Source organism: Hoplias malabaricus, chromosome 11, assembly GCF_029633855.1.
Source record: "Hoplias malabaricus isolate fHopMal1 chromosome 11, fHopMal1.hap1, whole genome shotgun sequence".
NCBI classification, from domain to species: Eukaryota; Metazoa; Chordata; class Actinopteri; order Characiformes; family Erythrinidae; genus Hoplias; species Hoplias malabaricus.
In genome coordinates this window covers 14,251,199-14,273,180 of record NC_089810.1, presented here as the reverse complement: position 1 = coordinate 14,273,180, position 21,982 = coordinate 14,251,199, and the positions used below count along the sequence as shown (strand labels likewise).

The 21,982-nt window shown below is 39.2% G+C and overlaps 1 protein-coding gene and 1 long non-coding RNA gene across 3 annotated transcripts in view; one reads left to right on the top strand and one right to left on the bottom strand.

Moving 5' to 3' along the window:
- The window catches only part of zfhx3a (zinc finger homeobox 3a), a 33,550-nt gene extending 29,911 nt beyond the window's left edge, over positions 1 to 3,639 (top strand). The window contains exon 9 of the mRNA XM_066685649.1: positions 125 to 3,639. Within this exon, the coding sequence (XP_066541746.1) occupies positions 125 to 1,452 (1,328 nt within the window). The 3' untranslated portion in view covers positions 1,453 to 3,639. The remainder of the gene's footprint in view (positions 1 to 124) is intronic.
- A 4,279-nt stretch (positions 3,640 to 7,918) lies between these two features.
- LOC136709175 (uncharacterized) lies at positions 7,919 to 21,087 on the bottom strand. Of its 2 annotated transcripts, none has more exons than XR_010804455.1 (4): positions 21,021 to 21,087; positions 19,090 to 19,180; positions 13,402 to 13,470; positions 7,919 to 10,958 (listed from the first exon to the last, which is right to left on the bottom strand). It is a non-coding gene; the product is annotated as an uncharacterized lncRNA (long non-coding RNA). The 2 variants fall into 2 exon arrangements; XR_010804454.1 differs by having other exon boundaries at positions 20,885 to 21,021.
- Positions 21,088 to 21,982: the final 895 nt, after the last annotated feature.

Below are 21,982 nucleotides of genomic sequence, written 5' to 3'. Positions count from 1 at the left end.
GTAATAAAGATATTTCATTTGCAGTTAATGTTAAACAACACACACACACACACACACACACATATACATATATATTAGTTTTATGTGAATTGTTTCTAAATGTATTTTTCTTTTTCTTTTTAAGCACCCCACACAGATCCTGCAGAGACTCCCTCAAATGGCCTGAGCAACAAAATTGATACATCCTCTACCTTCACGTCTGCTACCATTGAGCAAGACCTGGTTAGCACAACCAACCCTGTCTTAACCCCAAAGAGTTCAGAGTTGGGCATGCAATTCCAGTTTTCCAAAGAGAAAAACTCTGAGAATACCCTGAATGCCTCAGAAAAGCTTGAGAAGGCTGTAGGCACCACTACCCATTCAAACACATCCCCCAGTAAAGAAAAACAAGACTCTTTCACACCTACACCAAAACTTGATAAGGTGTATGCCATGGACCCAGCTCAGTTACAGGCTCTGCAAGGGACTGCAGATCAGACTGCCTTGCTCTCCAACCCCCTACTTCCCTGTCTTATTCCTGGTTTCCCCCCAATATTCCCACCACAGATCTCCACAGGACTTACTGGAAGCTTTTTGCAGCCCATATTTGGTATGGAAGGCATGTTCCCATATAGTCCTGTCTTGCCACAGGCTGTAATGGGCCTGTCCCCAGGTTCTATTCTCCAACAATATCAGCACAATTTGCAGGGCGCACTGATGCATCATCGGCTGCAGCTCCAGCAGAAACAGCTATTGCAGCAACCACAAAAAACAAAAGCTAGCCAAATCTCTGCTCCTACTCGTGCTCAGGACATAGCTTATAACAAAGAGCTTGTCCAGGATACAGCCAAACTTGAAGAAAATCTAGGCACTTCATATGGAGATGGGTGCCCTGCCTCCTTTTCTGGTAGCACTAAGCAGCTGGATGATGACTTCTTAACCAGCCAATGTATTCTCTCCAAAGGAACATGCAGAGAGCAAGGTAAGGATGTGTGTGTGTATAACTGCCTTGCCTGTAAGATCTCTCTCACTGGGACCGAAGAGCTCATCCAACACCTGGAGAACCCTCAGCATCGACAGAGAGCAGCAGAGCGATTGAATGCCAAAGAGCATGCCTCTTGTCTATTACCTCATGTCACCCCCTCATCTACCTCGCAGTCAAACCCACCCACTAACCAGATATCCCCTCCAGTATCTCAGCCCCACCAGTCTGCTCCAGAAAATCCTTCTGCTGCCTCCTGCCCCCAAAGCACTTCAGTCAGTCCGTGTTCCCAAACTCCATCAACTTCTACAGCTTTATCCGGAGCTGCACAACGCTCTTGTCTTCAAGCTTCTTCACTTCCAGTTCCCATAAACTCAACTGTTACCTCAAGCCTAACTGGCTGCGCTATGAGTCGTCATTTAAAACCAACAGAGTCTTCAAATGCATGTTACAAAAATGATGGATCAGCAGATGCACAAGAGTCTACATAGTATACTGGAGCTTAAAGCTGAATGCTGACTTGTAGCTGTACTTTTGCTTGCCTTGGGAGGAACTTCGTTGTACTGTTTAAAAAACAAAAAACAAAACAAAAAAAACAAAAAAAAAAAACAAGGAGCTTTGAGAGAGAAAAGTCTGTGATGGAAGGCATCTGGTGGAATTAAGAAACATACGAGTCGTGTCATAGTTTTAAAGACTTTTAATGGACTGAATCCTGTAGGATAAAACTTGCATTACAAATGCTTGTAACCAAAAAAAGTGTCAGTAGAATGTTTTCCCTTGTCAATATGCTGGTCAATTAAAACTTGAGAATAGGTAAACACTGTTTCAAAACTGAAGTGTGCACAACTAAGGACTGGAGTAGAGCCTAAGATGGTTTTATTAATACCTAATAACTAACTAACCAAAAGTCTGTTTATTCTTTACATTTTAAACACTTACACCAACAGGTTTTGCCACTGTTTAACTGTTGAAATAACACAATATTGGCTTGTTAATCTAATATAATGTATTTCGGTGTTGTCTACTCAGGTCAACATGTATTCAGTTTGTTCTGGTACTGAACATTGTTTAAAAAACGAAGTAGCTCTGATGCATACCAATAGATACAATTTGAAATCCAAAAGAATTGTGAGGATTGGAAACATGGTTTGCTTTGCGATTAAATCTCACAAATGTTTTTCTTTTATATCGGACAAATATTTGTCCAGACACAAAGAGTAATGCAGACTTTAATTGTGAGAAAAATAGATTTTTTTAAACAAAAAAAAAATGTGTTAATGATAGATACATGTATTGACATTTTGGTGTTGCGTAGATTGTTGGATTCAAATGACTTATTTGTATGGTAGATTTAAAAGAAATTACTTGTATATTTAATTTTTGTACCATCCCATTCGAAAACACTTGAGGTTGTTTTCAGCCATGCCAATGTTAAAATTTTTCCCCTTCTGATCTAGCTGAACAGTGTTACTGTACAACCTCCCCTCCTGTGCTGAGCCAAGTTTAAGGACCACATCTGTAAATTAATTACTGCTTCTGCAGATTTAAGACATATATCTTTTTCTTTCAGATTTGAGTTGTGCACTTAATTCTTTCTTTTTTTAACCTCTACTGTAATTCTTGCTTTTTAACTTTGTCAAAAGTAGTTTCTTATTCTTCTCTTCAAAAACTTTTTCCCTGAATGTTTCTGCACTTGCCATATATGGTAACAACAACAATAATGTTACTTATGAAAACAATAATTCCTCACAGTATTGCTTTAAAGGAAAATCCAAAGATAAAGTACCATTGGTGCATACAAAATATGGGGGAAAACTCTTTATATTTGAGAAAATGTTTTTAAGGAATGGAAACCTTTTTGGATGATGGAGCCAGCTATGAGAATACTGTTTAAGAACATTTGTGACCTCATATATAAAACAAACAGAAAACCAAAAACCGCAAAGCCTCTCTGCTGAGGGTATGGGACAGCATCGTAGTTCAGCCATTGCAGTTTGTAATATAGATGGAGATTCATTTTACCTTCTCTGTGACTGGCCTATCGTTTTGTTCATGTTTGTCTTTATTTCTACCTGTCTATTGCAAAATGTACTTCTTTTTTTTTTTAGGGAAATACAGTGTGCTGCTAATGTAGTTTTGTATTGATACTAAGATGCATGCTTGATTTTTCTTATTCTTTTTTTTATTTTTATTTTTATTTTTTTGCTGAAGCTTTAATGGCTATAAACAGTAGCCAAAGCCCCATTTCCATTTTGCTGCAGCTCTGCCCACACACTCCAAGACTACTGTGAAGACTGTGAATGAACATCCGTGAACCATGCTATTTTCTCTTTAAACAACCAATGTTAAAACTGAACCAACTAATGTTGAAAACCAATGATGTTATATTTATACAAAGTTTGCATTCCAAATATCACATTGTTGTTTCAGTGAATTTTTTTTTCTTTGTATTCTCCTTATTAGGGGACCGTGCTGTGTTCACTCATTCATTGAGTCTGGACTTGCTGTGAAAGACTCTGTTTACTGTATGTGCTCCTGGAAATATTGTTACTGTTGCGCCAAATAATGTACATGTTCATTATGCACTTGTGTTTATCATGTGAGTCATTGGGCTAGTGTCTATCTCCTGTCCTCTCTTATACAAACATTCAAATTCAATAAAGTCTGTTTTGTTTTAATACACCATCCATAAGCTCCGGCCCTTAGTGCTGTTCTTGGTCCAGTATTGGATTGTCAGCTTTCTTTCACAGATTATATTTGTTTTACATCATAATTTTCCAACCTCTGTTTATATTTGTAATCCTTTAGGACTTAGCACTTTTGATTAACACTTCTTATAACTGAAGTGTGAATGGTTGGAGCTAAACTGTTGTGAGCTGAATATATGAGGATAAAAAGGGTTCTTCAATAAGTTTTCTGTATCAATATAATCTAATTTTGCAGTATAATGCTTATAGGTAGTGGCACTTTCTGAGGGTATATCAAGAAAATATCAGATCGTTTTTGGTCAATAGAATTTTTGCATTCGCTACACAAAATAACGTTGATAAAATGATATCAGGCTGTGAGTGATTCCCATCCACAGCCTGGATATAGGCTAGAGTGATTTTTTTGTGTATCAACATTTGTAGAAAGATCTATGTGAAAAGTGATTTTCTGATGATAGTAATTTTTGAGTAAAGAAGAAATGTATTTTTTCAGGGAGTTAATTGCTTGATTCAACAAATGTATACAAGTCAAAAATTCAAATTTTAAAGCATTTCATGTTTTACTTCATACAGATACTGAAAACTTATTTAAAGCCCCTCATGTGTAAAGCTTTTTGTTTTTTGACATCACACAGGAATCGCAGGAATCTGCAGCTTTGTTTCTATATAACACAGACCTTATAAAAATCAGTAAATTTGTTCAATCCGTTGCTAATTAGGTTGTTTAGCACTACATTATTGTATGATACGACTGGGTGTTAGTATTACTTGTGTATCTGCTCTGTCAGTAAATAGATTAAGTACTGAACTCTCCTTTGACAGTCTGTAGGAGGCAAGCAATCGACAGGAGAATTGCAAATCAATGGAGGTTAAATGAGACACAATCAATGGAGCTAAGGTTCAGACCGACATTCAAGTTCACATGTATTTGTGTGTGTGTGTGTGTGAGAAAGATAGCGAGAGAGAAGGAAGAGAAGAGCTATCAGTTGAGTTTGCATGTAGGCAATGGACAAAACTGGCTAGTGTTGTTGGGAGAACACAGCTTTAGCTGCTTTTAGTAGTGTGTGTGTGTGTGCGCATGCATGTGTGATTGCATGTCGGGGGTGTATTGTGCTGGGAGATGAGGTCTAAATTACATCTCACCTCAGAATGATTTCTGCGCATCTCATTAAGAGGGAGCAGAGGGGGAGGGGATTGTGCGGGGAATGAGAGAAGAGAGCTCTGCTTGAAAGAGAACTAGAGGGTTGATTGTGTTCATAAGAGAGCAGACAGTCGCAGACACTTTGTTTCAGCATCACTGCCTTCAAACAGGCTTTGAAATCAAATACCGTTCTGATGTGATCAGGCACCCCCACACACAGAATGAAAGGGGGAAAAGGACCAGGGAGAAGATGAGAGTCAGCCAGAGAATCACAGATAATGAGAAAGAAAAACAACAGGGTTTGATGTGCATTTTAAAAATGCATTAAGAGGTACTCCAAGATACTCACCCACCACCTACATGAAGATTCTAAGACCTGTGCTTATAGTGTTCCTAAAGGAAACAGTACATATAGCTTATGGTTTATTGTAACAATTAATTATTGGCTTTGAAAAAAATGGACAGGTGTCCTAATGAGTCACTCAACTCTTCATAAGCAAGATGATCCTCTAAGTAAAAGGGGGACAGTGAGGGAGAGTGTCATTGGCTACTACAGAAGGTTAATTGACTTTGCGTTTAACATGCTAAATTATTCCAGTTTGCCTGCATGGCATTAGCGTTAGCGAGCCTCTCTCTACCGAGGTCAGCCAAGACTAGTCATTAATTAAACTTGTGACATTTAACCAGATGAGTTTCCTTTGAGTGAGGATGATATTATTAATATTAACTGCCTCGTGAATAGGAGCCGTAACTGACCATGTTTTAATAGTATCGAGGAGATTGAATCTTCTTGCGGCAGATTTTTTAGAAATAATTTTTAAAAATCTAGGGGGGGAAGGTGCTGAGATCCCCTTAAGCAAAGATAAAGAGTTAAAGCTAAACGCAAAGATAGGGCAGACATTTTGTGTTTTTGTTTGGAAGACATTTTTTTCTTCATCTTCCCTTAGACCTAGGCAGTGGAAACATGCACAAATTGGCCTAGACATTTAGATATCGGGATTAAACCTAGCTGTGAAACCTGAAGGTAACTGGTGTTTTGTAGGACATTTGGAGGTGCATAGATGCCTTTATGAGGAGGAGTTCATTTTCTCCCCCTTAATTGCATTTTCTAGCACCGGGCTGTAAAATTATGATTGATGGAATTTAATTTCACAACTGCTCAAACGCGCATGCTGATCAGCCAGTGAAATCCAGAGCGAGTGATTAGTGATTGCAGGTAGAAATGTTGTTCTTAAGAACAGCAGTGTGAGAAACAGTAAAAGAGGGAGCTGCTGCTGCAGGACTGGAACCCTCCCCCTCCTCTGCATTTAATATTGGGCAGCAGCACAGGGCTGTACTGGTGATTTCAGCTCCTCTCTCTCTCTCTCTGATAGATGGGTCTTGCTGATATATGATCTATGATGCATGCAGAAAGGCCAGCTCATCTTTATTCATGAGCCTTGTAATGTCATTTCCTTTTAAAGTGGCAGAGCCCCCATTCTCAGCTGTAGCTGGGTTTTTTCACCCCTACACTTTAATACTAACAGCGCCTATGTTTTGGAGATTTTAAAGCCCCCTTTAAGGGTCTTTAAGAATGGAAGATTGCCTGGATTAATGAATGCTCCTCCAAATTATACTTGTTTAATGGATATTGTTTGCTTCAGATCTCATGAATGTTTTTCACAGAAGATTAGCTTTTAGTGGCATTGCCATTATTTTTCAGTTGAGCCATTAATAGACTGGCCAAGTGTGTACCAAGTTGTCTCTCTCCAGTGAAGCAGTTTTAGGTTATTATAATGATCTTCTAGGAACTAAGACACTACATTCAGGACCTGCTCATTAAACCTAGGCAAAACAATCTTGGAACGGGTGTGTGTGTGTGTGTGTGTGAGAGAGAGAGAGAGAGAGAGAGAGAGGAATCACTAGTGATTGAACTACTCATTTGTGGTGTGCATAAATATATTATGTACAGAAAATAACATCTAGAGATGTTTGCTTTATTTCAGTATTTTTTTTTCCTTGACCTGTTTTCTTAACCCCTCTCTCTCTCTCTCTCTCTCTCTCTCTCTCTCTCTCTCTCTCTTTTCTGAGAGTGTTAGTTTCCTGCAGTAGCTGTAGGAAGAACCTGCCGCCTATCTGTCTCTGAAATGACTTTTTAATGGCCAACTGGATTTGCTCATCTATCACAGGTCTGCTCCTTTCCTGATTCTCAGATAAACTCTAATGGATTCTGTCCCTAATGTTCACACAGTCACCAGCTTCCAGCTCACTGTTTCACATGCAGTACTCTGCATGCAAAATAAATGAGTCTGCATGAGTTTTCCAGAAGTAGAATCAGACCACAGTCGGAATACTACAAGAAGAAATATTGCACAAATGCTTCACAATAATGCAGAAAGCTATAATTATACATACTAGTATAATACACAATAACACACAACACAGAACATTCTACAGTGTTCTGTCTATTGATTAGGTCTTGTAAAAAGGTTTGTAAAATTACACTTAAAGTTAAAGATGGCAGAAAGTATCTTTGTACAATGCCATAGAAGGGTTATTCTGTGTGTGTTAATTTTGAAGAATGTCCATCATTTTTTAAAGAATACAGAATAAAATAACATTTATAAATGTAGTACTTTACCAAACTGAGGGTTCTATGTTTGCTCAAGGAAGCATTTGTGGAACCGCAGTGTACTGCAAAAAATTTCAGCTGAATTTCAACAAAAAGCTCAGGCTAAACCTGTTCCCAGTTTATCTTGGCGCTATTATACATTACTAGACTTTTAGAAGATCCATGAACACTCTAAGAATCATAAATATACATAAATATATTTGCCTTGGCAAAACTTTGAGTACATGGTCCTTTAAAGAAAAGGGCAAGTGAAATGTAGCATAAACTGTTCTATTGTTACAAGATAATGCACGTTATAGAGAACCATTTTGCTGGAAGTGTATTGCATCATTACTGATATATATTGCAAATCTGTTATCTGAGCAGTAAGGTTTTATTTGTTAGAAAAAAACTAACATAATAAATACATACAAACACAATAAAGTATTATGCACTGAGTGATGCCAGCAAATTTAAATCGATCTAAGAAAAGAAAAATCTCAATTTCTTCACCTGTGTAAAAAACAAATAAGTTTTCAATTTATTCTAAATGTAGCTGAGGCTAACATGAATGAAAGCTGTAACAGACTTTTGTAACACCATCCTACAGTCTCTACTGCAAACTGAAGGTGCAAACATTTATAAGGTAGAAAATATATTGAATTTTGAGTTTGTTAAATTAATTTATTTGTAAACCATTCCTTTCAAGTGACAAAACAAAGAAAACGCCTTTGTATAAAATATCAAGCTTTAAAATCTGCTGGAGCCATGTGGCATCATTGCTCATCTTCATAATATTTGTGTTCTATAGCAGGGGTAAAGCTTTGGGGGTTTTTGAGGGGTGTGGTGGGGGATCGAGGGCTTTTTAGAAGTCAGGCCTGTGAAATGAGATGCTAATCAGAAGCAGCAGGAGCATGAACGGGCAACGCGTGGCCACTGTGAATATCTCACACTGATATGATAAATTATGCTAAATCTCTGACCCTGCCTGACCTTGGGGAGGCTGGTGTAAAGAGCTGAGTTGCTGTTAGGATGGTAGTGTGGGGAGCTAAGATGGATGGTTTTTGGAAATGGAGCGCGGTGGGAAGATTAGCCGTGTGGTTAGAGTGCTATAAAGACTGGAGAAAGTAGAGAGGTGGGAGGTAGCATTGGGAACTATTACAGGTAGGCTTAGCATTAGCGTGCTGCTGAAGGATGGGCAGCATGCTGCAGGGAGTTGGGGAGGGTGTAAGGCGTCTGGCTGGGGGTAGCATTTCTGCAGCTAATTAGCATGAGAATAGAATACTGCATAGTAGTTATGCTGCTCTGTCCGTGGTTGATAACAGCAAGAAGCGTGCCAGACTAGCACACACTTAATGATACATGACATCTCACCAGGTGGCAGCCAGGCACCACATGTCTTTTCCTACTTGCTATAGTTTTTTTCCCCCTTTCTTTTCTGAAGAGAGCAAATCCCTAAAGCAGAGTTTGTTCCTTGGTTGTTGCTTGTGACCATCTCATAGAGACCCATATTAGACAAAGAAGAGAGAGAGCACGAGAGAGATAGAGAGCAAGAGAGAGAGAGAGAGAGAGAGAGAGAAGCTCATTCGCTTGTGGCTAGGATGGGGATTGGACTAGGATGAATGTGTGTTTGCAATTACAGATAAGAGCATCATCAGAGTCCCTTATTACACATTTACAAAAGTGCTATGCTTCACAAGTAGATTAGCATAGCTTACAACAGGATGCGCCATGTTTCTTTCCAATTGTTTCTGTGAAGGTGGAGAGAAAATGGCTACGTAATTTTGTACATGCTAGTCACTACAACACTGCTAATGCAAGAATATTTTAATACAATTTTATATTAGCAGCCCCATACACATACACATACTGTCACTTCTTCATTATGCATGATGGATAGCCCAATTTAAAAAGCTGCTGAGGGAGTCTAATTTAGGCATGAGATTTTTAACGAGATTAAACATTTCACATTCATAGCGGGTAATCGATGCAGACGTTTCTATCATACGTAGACCCTGCTGCCCCAGTGTTTACATACACATTTAAATACATCCGTCAGGGAGTAATTACATTAAAGTCACACCAGTGCTCTGTCATTCTTTGTTTTGCTCTTAGATGTATTCTTAGCTTACGTAAAATGAATGATTACAGTCACATTTATATAGAAACATTATGAAAAAACACGAACACTTCAAAATGTGAGACACGCATTTCTCTCTTTTTCATTATTAATAGAGAGCAATGAATCATATTCCCTTTTCTTATTACCATTATCACTGTGATACACATTTCTAAATTTTCCTCATTTCTCTTCTTCTCAGGGGCTGTCCCTTCCTGGGTTTTAGGGCAAATATAGCCTGGGCTATGTAGTGGCCTGCAGACTGAGGCATGATTTATTTTAGTTATGTGTGGACGTCCAGTGCAGAATAGCCCATTGTGTTGATCACAAAGAGAAAGGCCAGTCTCAGCAGCCAGGCAGATGGTACATTTTAGAATTAGAGACAATAGTGTTCACCCAGAGTTCTATTAAAGAACGCACAGAGCTGCATACTAATCATGCATACATTAACGCTGTGGCCAGTGAAAGCCACACATGAAGGGTTTTATATCGTCTTTAACATAAAATCAGAAGTCGAATAACCTCTCTTACATCTTTAATACGTCCTGGATCACTAAATTCTTCCTAGTGTTTTTGTGTGTGATGATCACGCTTTTCCAAACAGGGGGTCTAATGTTTCAGACCATGCAGAGAAGAATTCAATCACTAAATTAACATCATTAATAAGATCCAGATACATATTAGTGAGTCCGGAATTATTACATTCATCGCCAGCACAAATATAATGCAGGAAACCTGGTAAAAACAAAACATGCAACTCAAAATATACAGCAGTCACAACGTAACAAGGCATAGTACAGATTCCTTAATGATATTTCTTTGTGGTGTCATACAAGCAAGGATAATAATGATAAGAATATATGTATTTTGGCTAATGCCATGAACCAGCTCCCTTATTTCTATTCCAATCCAGCTCCATTCTCTCCTCCCCCTTTCTGCAGGTGCAGTTTAATGAGATGCAAATGAGGTAAGCATACAGCCAATCTCATGTGCCATGATTAAGCAGAGGATATTAACCATTCTCTCTCTCTCTCTCTCTCTCTCTCTCTCTCTCTCTCTCTCTCTCATTTTGTTAATTCCATCTTCTGTTCTGTCACTTCATTACAGAACTGGCGCAGCAGTGATATCCAAAAGGGAAAAAAGAAACATCTTCAGATTTATCCTTCTTGTTAGAACGCAGGCATAGGTGAAATATTTGCTTCTGTCGAGCTTCAGTAACAGTCTGAAGCAAGGGCATGGGAGATCCTAGCCATCATTCTCAGGTTCCCATCTCCTTCCCATCTGTTGTGGTTTACTTTTGATTGTACCCATTCCGACCGTTTTCTTATCCATTTGCATAATGAAGATGAGGTGAAATTAGGATCCCCAGCGGAGTTTAGATGAGAAGGCCGACGAACCAAACCTCATTAATGCGATGAGATTAGCATATCCACATAATCCTGTGCAATAAAGGAAAAAAAAAGAAAATTCAGGCATGACAAATTCATTTGCTAATTTTGTGAAGTCGTTAATGTCTATTTTTGTGCTGTCATAAGCAGGGCTCCTTCGTAAACAATGCTTCGTTTGGCAGAGAAAAAAAATGGTAACCTCTGACGTTCACTGCCCTCAGACACGAAATTGGTGAGGTGATGCTAGCGCAATGTCAGAAGCACAAAGGTGTGTAAAGCCCTCCCTTCTGTGAGAGAAAAAAAACAAAGAAGAGGATGACGGAGACGTGGGAAGAGAAAAATATGCATTATTTATTTTCATCATCCTTGTCAAACATCCAGTGAGGATTCCAGGTCTTCGAAAGCATCAGTAATTTCATATTTCTTCCCTGAGCGTAGGTTAAATTCAGCAGGTGCTCAAAGCCTGCTGGTCTCCCACAAACTCCAGGCTTTTAATGGTAGAAGGTATGCTGATTATGGAAGGGTAATTGGATCTCAGAAGACATGCAAAAGTAATTCCAAGAGTCATGAAGGGATTTTGACTGTCCGACTGATTGGGAACCCTGAAAGGAAACCTTCCATAAGAGAGTGTGAAGGACACCTCAGATAATGTGATAATGATGTTTACTTGAGAATCGCTTTCACAGAGACTTCTCGGCACAGAAGAAGAAATCCATAGTTAGCAAAACGTCAAAATGGTTATGAATCGGCAGCTCCGTTGTGCTGAGTCACTACAGGCTGATCCAAGGCCTCCATGGCTCCCTCTTCAGTTCCTCTCTCCATCATCTCGTTCTTCTTCTTTCATCTTCCCACCTGTTTTCCACCTGAAGAGTGCATATGAATGCAGCATCAATCCTGTGTTAACAAAAGATTGCACAGATGCCCTCAGACTCTTCTTCTTCTGTGGCATTCGCCTTCTTCACATTGTGAGCTTTAAGCATTAAGTGCAGTTGATTTCACAGGGTTGGCACCACTCTACTCACAATCCTGGCACACGACAGCATTCCTTCAGTTAGCCATACCCGCCCATCGCTTTTGTTCTAGCACACGTTGCTGCCACATTCCTCCTCTGTGACCAAATCTGTCACACTAATTAACCCAACAAACTCTGCTGGTGTTAATTAAGCTGTCGGATCAGAGTGTTTGTCGCTCTTTTGTTTTGTATTTTTTTCGTCCCTCGGGCTCTTTGTCTTTGCCAAGTGGCACACGGCGGGAGCTGTTGCCGCAGAGACACGTTGGCACTGTGCCATTCTTGAAGCAGAGCCATGATTTCAGCAACCAGACGGCACAGCGGAGTCCCTGGCACACCGCCGAAACATTAGCAAGCGCTAATGCGAAGTGCCAACACAAAGATACGCCACAAATCCTCAGTGTGGGAAATAACCATGGATGCATCCTCAAAGCGGGACAGAGATACAAAGCACGGTCAGTTTGTCCTTCGCTCTCAGGAGAACCATGTTGGCACACTGACCATGTGAGGTAGGACATGAAGGGCTGAGTGAGAAAGATCTCATTTCATCATCTTCTATCTTCTGTTTTGTTTGAGGGATCATCGAGCAAGATCTGTTCCGTCAATGAAAAAGAAGAGAAAACATCTTCATTAGCACGTTCAAACTTAAATTCCAATCAACGCGACGCAAACGCATGTGACGTAAACATTCCAACTTACCCAGTGGAGATCCTCAGGGTGCAATGGAATTCAAAATGGTCTCCAACTTTTCTCAACTTGCTCACACTGCTCTCTCCTACAAATCACTTGTCCGTGGTGGATGGCAGCTGGGTGATGACTCTTTCTGTCTCTCCTCTCTTCCTCTGGCTGATGCCCGCGTGCCTACACTCCCTCACTAGCGCCCGCGCTGAGTGGATGGCACTGTGCCAACCTTGCACGACCACCTAGCTCATTCGCCACTCGGCATCAGGCCCTTCCCCCACAGCCTCCCCCTCCAGCTTCACACATCTCTCTCTGTCTCCACTTCTCTCCCTTCCACTTTTCATCTCTCTGACTTGATTACAAAATAGGATTTCAGATATGTACTGATCACACATATCAAACAAAATCACGTGTGAAAGCACAAGCCCACTCAAATACACGAATGCACACACAAAATCCTCTCAGCCCTCAATGGTTTTTTTCCCCTCCCTTTTGGTGTGAACAGATGGCCTTAGCTATCAATGTGTTTAGTTCATCCTTTAAGACACACACACATTCTTGATTCTTCAGTCCTGTCAAGTGGGCCCCAACAAGTTGTTTTCCCCTTCTGTCCCCTTTTTTCCCTTTTCTCTTTCCACTTCATTCAAACAAACTGAGCGTGAAGCACCCGCAACAGGAGGTAACCACAATGGAAATTAACTCTATTAGCATATCATCTAATTCCATGAATATGCAAACAATGTGTCTAATTTAGAAGTTTCTATTCCAAACTGTTCAAATACCCTCTCTATCTTAATCTCTTACTTCTTTCCTTCATCCAGTTTCCTTCATGTCTTTCTTTCTCGTGCTCTACATCACACTTGTCCCTTGCACCTGAACAACAAAAATGAACAGGGACAAGGCCAGAATTAATAGCTGGAAGAAAAGAGGGGTCAATCAGATGGATGCTTCTGGGGATTTGTAACAATGTTTAATAATAAACTCTAAATTCCATTTATAATTATTTACTTTAAAGGACAATAAATGCAGGTACAAATACAAGAAAGATGTAAAGATTAGATGCATTGGAAGGACAGTATAAATGCTGCATGCTGTTCAGCTTCGCCACCTATTTACCTCTCACATATTCCACACATGATCATACGATACAGTAATATAATTTAATTCACATTATTCAGAAAATAGAACAAATCCTAATGAAATTAGGAGAAAATTAAGAGAACACCCTTTATCTCATTAATGTTCAGTAAAGATGACTATAGAGAAAGCATAGTCAAAGTTCTGCATTTTTGAGGAGATTTTTCTGTGGGATGCAAGATAATGCACTAGCTTAGGAACAGGACATTTAAAGATAAATTAATGAAAAGGCAGGACTTTTTTATTTTTACATTTGTGGTGATTAAATGAAAATTGGACTAAATTAATAATCATGCAAGGCCTGTTAGACCACACCAACCATCACTATCCGTTAAACATCTGATGAAACCCCTATAAAGCTTTCATGTCTGAGAGAAAATTAACCTCCACTCTAGCTGTAGAAATGAAACGTTCACAGGTATTTCTCACAATCCACATCCCTTCCACTGTGAGGAGATGATTCACTATGTGTTTGGGAGGATGTAATGCTGCCTGGAAGCCTTTAGGCGTAGAAGGAAGTTGCTGGTTTTTCAGAACAATGGACAGGCCACCCCAGAGTCCAGACCCCAACATCACTGAAATTACTTTGATCTGGGGATGCAGCCAAATTCTAAAACTAAACTCTGGAGAAAAATATCTGCCGATTTCTTTAAAACACTAAAGCCTCTTGAAAGGATGCAGGTAGTGTTACTGTCACACAGCTTCAGTTACCTGGGGTTGGGGGTTTGAGTCCCACTCTGGGTAACTGACTGTGAGAAGTTTGGTGTGTTCTCTCTGTGTCTGCGTGGGTTTCCTCTGGCTGCTGCGGATTAGTCCCACCTTTCAAAAACACACGTTGGTAGGTGGATTGAATGTGTGAGTAAATGTGTGTGTGCGTGTCACCCTGTGAAGAATTGGTGTCCCCCTCCAGGGTGTGTTTCCACCTTGCGCCCAGTGATTCCGGGTAGGCTCCAGACCCACCTCGACCCTGAACTGGATAAGCAGTTACAGACAATGAATGAATTCTAATCGATTCTGACATGACGCAGTTTGAGTTGTCACCTTAAGACAACATTCAACTTTCTTATAACTACTCAACAAACTATGCTTCTGACATTGCCTGTAAGTGAGGTCTTGTCTTGTATTTGATCAGTCCTCCCTGTCTGTAAGGGGGAAGAAAACACCTCCATGTTCTGAGGCTGCAGGTGACAACATTAATTCTAAACTGAGACTAAGAATACACGGATCAGGTTGTCTTTATTCCGTTTTACTCTCAGCTATTTTTGTGTGCACACACTCTCACATACATTCACACTGGCTGAGTTACAGTAATGGGGCACTAGCAGGACGCAGCTGTGTATAAATCACATTTCCCATCAGCTCTTGGTCTGACCTTTGACCTGAAGAGTTGTATGGTTTTCAGGAAGGTGTGTGTGACCTGGTCGATAGTTACAAGGTCTCTGCTCCTCGACACCATATTATTCTCACATCTGTCCATTAGTGGGGCAGAGAGAGTAAATCTCTCTTTCTCTCTCTATCTCTCTCTCTCTAACACACACAGAAAGTCAGACAGAGAAGGAGAGGGAGAGAGCATCGAAAATATTAAGAACAGCATGGAATTACAATTGCCATGCATGTCACGGGGCCTTCAGGTAGTGTTGCCATGGAGATCTACAGATGGATGTGTGTGAAGGTATCATATTTGACGGGGCCGCAGGCTCTTGCAGGGTGGTGTGTGTGTGTGTGTGTGTGTGTGTGTGTGTGTGTGCATGTTTATACCTGAATAAACACATATGTGCACTTGTAAATGAACATTCTCCTCAGTCCTCCATTTCCTGTGTAAAAATGACAACCTCTGCTTTATCTTCTCAGCTTGATGCACTGGTTTAAATTCCAGGAGGACACCTTTAGAATTCATTATTTTTGATATGCTGCAAGGCACAAACTAACACAGGGGTAGAGTCTAACATGGATATTTTATGCAGTTAAACTGGTTTCAGTAGAACATGCTTTAATTTATCTTCTTGTAACATCACCTATGAATTCTGACAGCAAACATATATTTCTCCAGATTCATTCTGAACGTTCATAGATTGTGTGCTTTAAATTATGTTGTGTATAAGCCATACTATTCACACTTAGTCCAGGTCATCGAATACTACACCACTTTTTTTAGGCACTGACCACTGCAAACCCATCACAATTTGGCAGTTGTCAAAGTTGCTTCCTCATATTTCCTGCTTTCACCCGTTACTTATTTATTATATCCCACCTCTTGACAACTGCCACTGTAATTAATTTATTAACCCATCACTGGTTTTAATTTTGTTTATATTAGACATGTAAATGATCAATAGCATAATTGTTTATTTTATTAGCTCATATTTCTGTTGAGTAGATTCTTTTTTGTTGAGTAGCTTTCCCTAGTTAAAACATGTATTATACAAATAAACTCTGCTCTCTCCTGATGAGCTAATTCTGGTGAAAATATTGTCTGTTGTTTCAGCTCCACTGATCATACAGGAGCACTCTGTAGTTCTACAATTAATAAATTATTGTCTATAGTCTGCTTTTTACTTTGGATACTTTGGTAGCCCCCTTTCACCCTGTATTTCAATTTTCAGAACTCCAAAAGACCACCATAGACTAGGTGTATCATGGGCTGTAAATCTTTCTCAGTGCAAGAGGATGACCAACACAAACTGTGCAGCAACAGATCAGCTACTGTCCATGACTTTATATATAAGGTCTAGATTGGATAGTGAGTGGACACAATGTTTAAAATCTCCAAATCCTAAATACACTGTTTGGGTCTTGCCCATTGGAGAACAGAGTGTACTTGGGCTAATAAAAATATGCAGAGTGAGATGGACAGCAGTCTGTAATTATAGAAAATGCTCCTGTATGATCAGTGCAGCTGAGAGAACAGTGAGTGTAGGAACATAGAGTTGGTCATAATGTTATGGCTGATTGATTACTAATTGGATATTATTATTATAAGATTATCTGCAAATAAAACTTTACAACAGAATGAAAAAATCTTAGGTTAAAATGAAATGTTTGCTGTAATTCTGGAAGATAATATTGTTTTTAAATCACAAATGTTTGACAGTTTAAACCGTAGATGTTATTTATAAAAATGCCAAAAAATATAATATGTTTTCCAAAAATGTTTAAATTTCAGTGTAAGTCAATGAATTACGCACCATTTCTATCTCTCTGTTGTCGTGAAATTTTTACAAAATGGAAAAGGAAATGATGTGCAGATACATTCACATTTGGTTTAAAAAAAACATTCAAAAGAGCATTGTTTTTGCTGACAATGATCATGTATTAAAATGTTTACAAATGTTTTAAAAGATTTCAAATTTTGTAACTCAAAGCATGAGAAAATACAGTGAATGTTCATTGCTAATCTTTTTCTCTCTCCATTTCCCGTGATGCTGTAAAGGTAATGCTATAAGTGCGCACTGAGACGATGGGGATCAGGAGCGTATAACAGACAAGGAGATTCATGGATTATCTGAATTAAAGGAATTATTCCAGGATGAGTGGACATTCATGGGGATTGTAGAAAGATCTATAGAGATGGTGCTTGAGTGCTGTGTGTGTGGATGGGCAGCTGATACAGAATGTCTGCGTGTGTGTGGGTGGGTGCGTGTGTATGTGTGTATTCATGAAGTAAGTGATTAAACAGGATAGCAAAAGCAAATCAGACCTGGTTATGGGAATACACATTATACATGCGTATGTCTGTTTGACTTCAGAATCATTTCAAATTCATAATATCATAACTTTATAGCCTTCTGTTTATCTCACATGCAGTACTCACATCAAAGCAGGCAGAAAAATCACTCAATGAGAGTACTCATACAGGGAAAAAGGAATAGAAAAAAAGAGGCTATTGCGGAAAACACACTTTTCAGGCACACTTATTCACACAGGCACAAATGACGGTGTCCCCAGAGGGCAAGCTGTGTGTGTGTGTGTGTGCTGCGAAACCAAATTCAGCCCTATTGTGAGTGCACCCTCCAAGTGAAGAAAGGAGAACAAAGGAACATGCTCTTTCTTGTTTATTCTCTCCTCCCTTTCTGTGTGGCTGTTTTTCGTGTGAGCTATTTTCTCTCTCCCTCCATCTTTTCTTTTTAACAAATATCTAAAAGCTATTTCTCAAAATGCAGTGACGCAAACACACACACACACACACACACACACACACACTCAGCAGTCACTGTCGAGGAAAAAGTCATATATAATGTCTGGCATTTTCTCTCTCCTCTGCTCCCCTCCCTCTCAGTGTGAGATATGGGTAAAGAAGAGGATGATCAGTAGCCCACTGTATACTCTGGTTTCTGCACTCATGGACAAATAATGACCCCTGTAGGTTCATATATGAACTGCAGTCTATATTCATTCATCTGCTCTGTTTATCACAGCCATTCAAACGCTAAAAGACAGTGTAGGACCCTATTTGTTTTTATACAAACTCTCTATTAACAGGAGACTTGTACGTTTCTGTACAATGCACCCTTTCCCATCAAACCACACTGACCGATTGAACTAGACAGAAATTAGGGCCACTTCACCATTTCCTGTCCTATGTAAACCCTCAGGCACAACAATGGGGGTGATTTGAAGTGTTTGTGAGATTTTGCATAATCATCCGAACTGTTATTTTCCATTTAGATTTTTGTGACTTGAATACATCAAATTGGATGAGTGTGTGTGAGTGTAATAAAACCACTGTCAATGCATACAAATATTTTTATAGTGTGTACAGTACAGGCTTTAAAATGACAAAAAAAGAACCTGCATCAAGATACAAAGAAGGCCTCCATCATCACAGTCCACGTATAATATTATTGTCAGACAGTTAATAATGACTAAATTTGTCTATGGATAAGAGTAAAGAGAAATATCAAATATAAAATTCTTGAGCAACCATGTCTGATCAACATTCTCTCTCTCTCTCTCTCTCCCTCTCTTTCCCCTTCACTTGTCGTCCTTGAAACACTGCAGTAATGTGATTTCTGTAATGTAATTTTTCTGTGGTGTCTGTGCCATGTGCATGTCCGTGTGTGTGTGTGTGTGTGTGTGTGTGTGTGTGTGTGTGGACAGTGGGGAGGATCTCACTCCTGCCTGGATGATTAATTATCTATGTTCTGCCGTTTTTCTAAAACACGTTTCTCTTCATTTATTTTTAATCTGCAGAGCGATTAGTTCTCCCTGTCACCTGCTACACCACGTCTGAGCTCGGTGTTAATGAGACAAAGAAGAGAATTTACAGAGAGAGCAGAGGAGAGATATTGCCTATAGAAGAGTGGGTGTGTGTGCATGTGCAGGGGGGGGGGGATTATGAGGTGCAAAGGCAAATACCATGCTATTTTCAGTGATGAAGACCCGCTCAGGCATGACAACTTCAGTACACATTTGTGAAGAAACAGGAGACACGTGGCTGTCATCTGATCTGAGGAGACAAAAACAGATATACGGCTATGAAGCCACAAGCTCTAGGGATCTCCATAAGTGCTTTTAACTTAACAATCAGCAAAAATGGAGGTCACAAGCACTGCACCCAATCCAAATCAGCCCCTGATTTCCATGGCAACAGCTTCCCTTTGCACTTCTCTTTTATGTCTTGATTACTTCATTTCTCTCTCCACTTGTCTACTTATCCTTCTCCCTTCTTTTATCTCTTCATCTAATCACATTTCTATCCATACTCAGTCTGTAAAACTGCTGACTCATTTTGTTGCAAATGTATTTAATTAATGATATAATGATATTTATTATGATTATTATTGTATATAATAATAATAGTAATAAGAATAATACATCCTGGACCACCATAAGGCTCAGGTGTGTTTAAATGCACTTATTACATATTTATGAAGATTTTACTATTCAGATGGGAGATGGTAATTTAAGGTACATTTTTAACAATAACCAAATAACACCCTGCAGAGTACTCATTAATCATTCAGGAAGTAGATATTGCATATTATGCAATAAGTAATAAAATAATGTAATATATAGACATGCCACGCACACACACATTTTATATATATGTACATGCATGTGTGGGGTGTGTGTGTCTGTATTTATATATATATATATATATGTGTGTGTGTGTGTGTGTGTGTGTGTCCATGACCATTATTATGTAATAATACATAATTGCTGCTTTTTATTATTACATTTCACTCTCTCTATATATAATTACAACACACTCACCTCACTAGGGAGCAAGCTTTAAATAAAGACCTGATCAGATCCTGAGTAGGACAGAGAGAGAGAGAGAGAGAGAGAGAGAGAGAGAGAGAGAGGTGTTTCTCCTGTATTGATCTGCTGTCTGTAAGGCTTGTTCTGCTGTCTAAACATTATTGATTACTCCTCCCTCAAGTATAGACTCCTGTTCAATTTTCATTTTCCAGCTATTTGTTCCTCTTTAAAGGGACTTGATTCTGCTTGTAAGTCAATACACATGAAAGAGAAACATGGTGTGTTTGACTGAGAAGTGTAACATTGGTATGTTTTCTTCTTGTTCTGAGAGTATTATTTAACATTTCCAGTTTATTTTCCTCAGAGCCTAATGTTGCTTTTATTATTATTATTTATTATTATTATGTTGATAGGATTAGTTGCACTTACATTACCTTGCTGTTAACACCACCTACTGGCCTGAATTTCAATGGCTTTTTGCTCCCTAAGTAAAATTTAAAAAGGCTATACATCTATATAAATAAACACATAACAAAATTTAAAACAGGACTGTAATTATTTTGTAATTAAATTAAACTATAATTGCCGTAATTCAAACTTCTACAGAAGCGTATTCAGTTGCAGTGCGGGCTACAAAGTGTAAACTTATTAGTCAGTGAAAAGCTATAATATGCACCGCAGCGGAGCCTATTTAAAATCTACCGTAAAGTGTGTTAGGCGCAATGCTTCTGTTTGTTGTTAAAGTTAAATGTCACAATGACCGTATGCTATTAAAATGATGTATTGTCCACTACACACAAGTCCAGAGGTTGTTACACAAAGCAAGATTTCTTTTTGCCAGATAACCCTCAAGTCAAACGTGTCCAGTAAAAAAACGATGACAGACATTCCTACTGAACAGGTGCTATACTTATATTTACAATAAAAATAAACCAGGCAATTGACTTACTCGATGTGAAAGATTGATGCAACTAATAGATAGAATGCAGGCAGTACATAATTCAGTAAACGCTTATAACAGAAAAATACAATCTATCTAAGCGACTATTTTTGATTATTATTATGTTGAAGGACAGTTCACTTACTAATGCTGAACTCTTTTAAACTGAACCCAACACGTGATCCTGCTATGTTTTGAAAACACGTGCCTCGCTGTGGAGGCGGTCATGTGACGGTTCTGGCTGTGATTCGCCAGTATGTTCGTTAAGCCCCGCCCATTCGAGATTTTATCAATTACACTGGAGACAAAAGTTAAATTATTTAGCGCCATACATGACAGAGGTGCCATAAAATGCGAAGTTATCATAATATAATGTTTGCGTTTTATACATTTACGTTTTTTAGTGAGTCGTAGGCCTATATTGTAATTGCATGTCAAGGGAACGCTGCTTATGAAACTTGGCGGGAGGAGCTTGCGTAATATAAGGATTCTAATGGTATATCTGGTATCTCGGCAGGTAGACCATTTCCTTTCCACGTACGTAAATATACGTTGCAGTGATTTGCATTGCATACTTTCATTCATTCAACAATTATCTGTAACCCGTATCCAGTTCAGGGTGGCGGTTCTCCACTATCTTCTTAAACTTTTTCTCAGGTAAGATTCATTAAAAAGTGTCAGTTGTCAAATTTATGGTCAGTCCACAAATACCCAATTCCTCTTTAGCTGGCCAATACAGAAACGAGCCAGACAGCTAACACGTCCATGGTCCTATTGTTTTGCCAGGATGAAGAAGAAGAATTAGAGTTGGCCTTAGCTGTTTCCCTCCACAACACCAAATATGGAGACAAACCTCCTAAAAGCAGGTGCTCTGAGCATCTAACTAAAAAATAATTGGGACAGTCAAGGTAAAAATTAAGGAGAAACCCATTCAGAAGCAATGCACTGCAAATGACCCCCAGAGAACGTCCGCTGTCAATAAGAAAGAATGTATTTCAGACTCATTTTTTGCAGAAGATGATGAACCTTAAAAGGATGACCACACGGGCCACTTAGTGAAGCCATAGAAGTCACAAAGGCATAGGCATCGTAAAAAAGCAACAACTC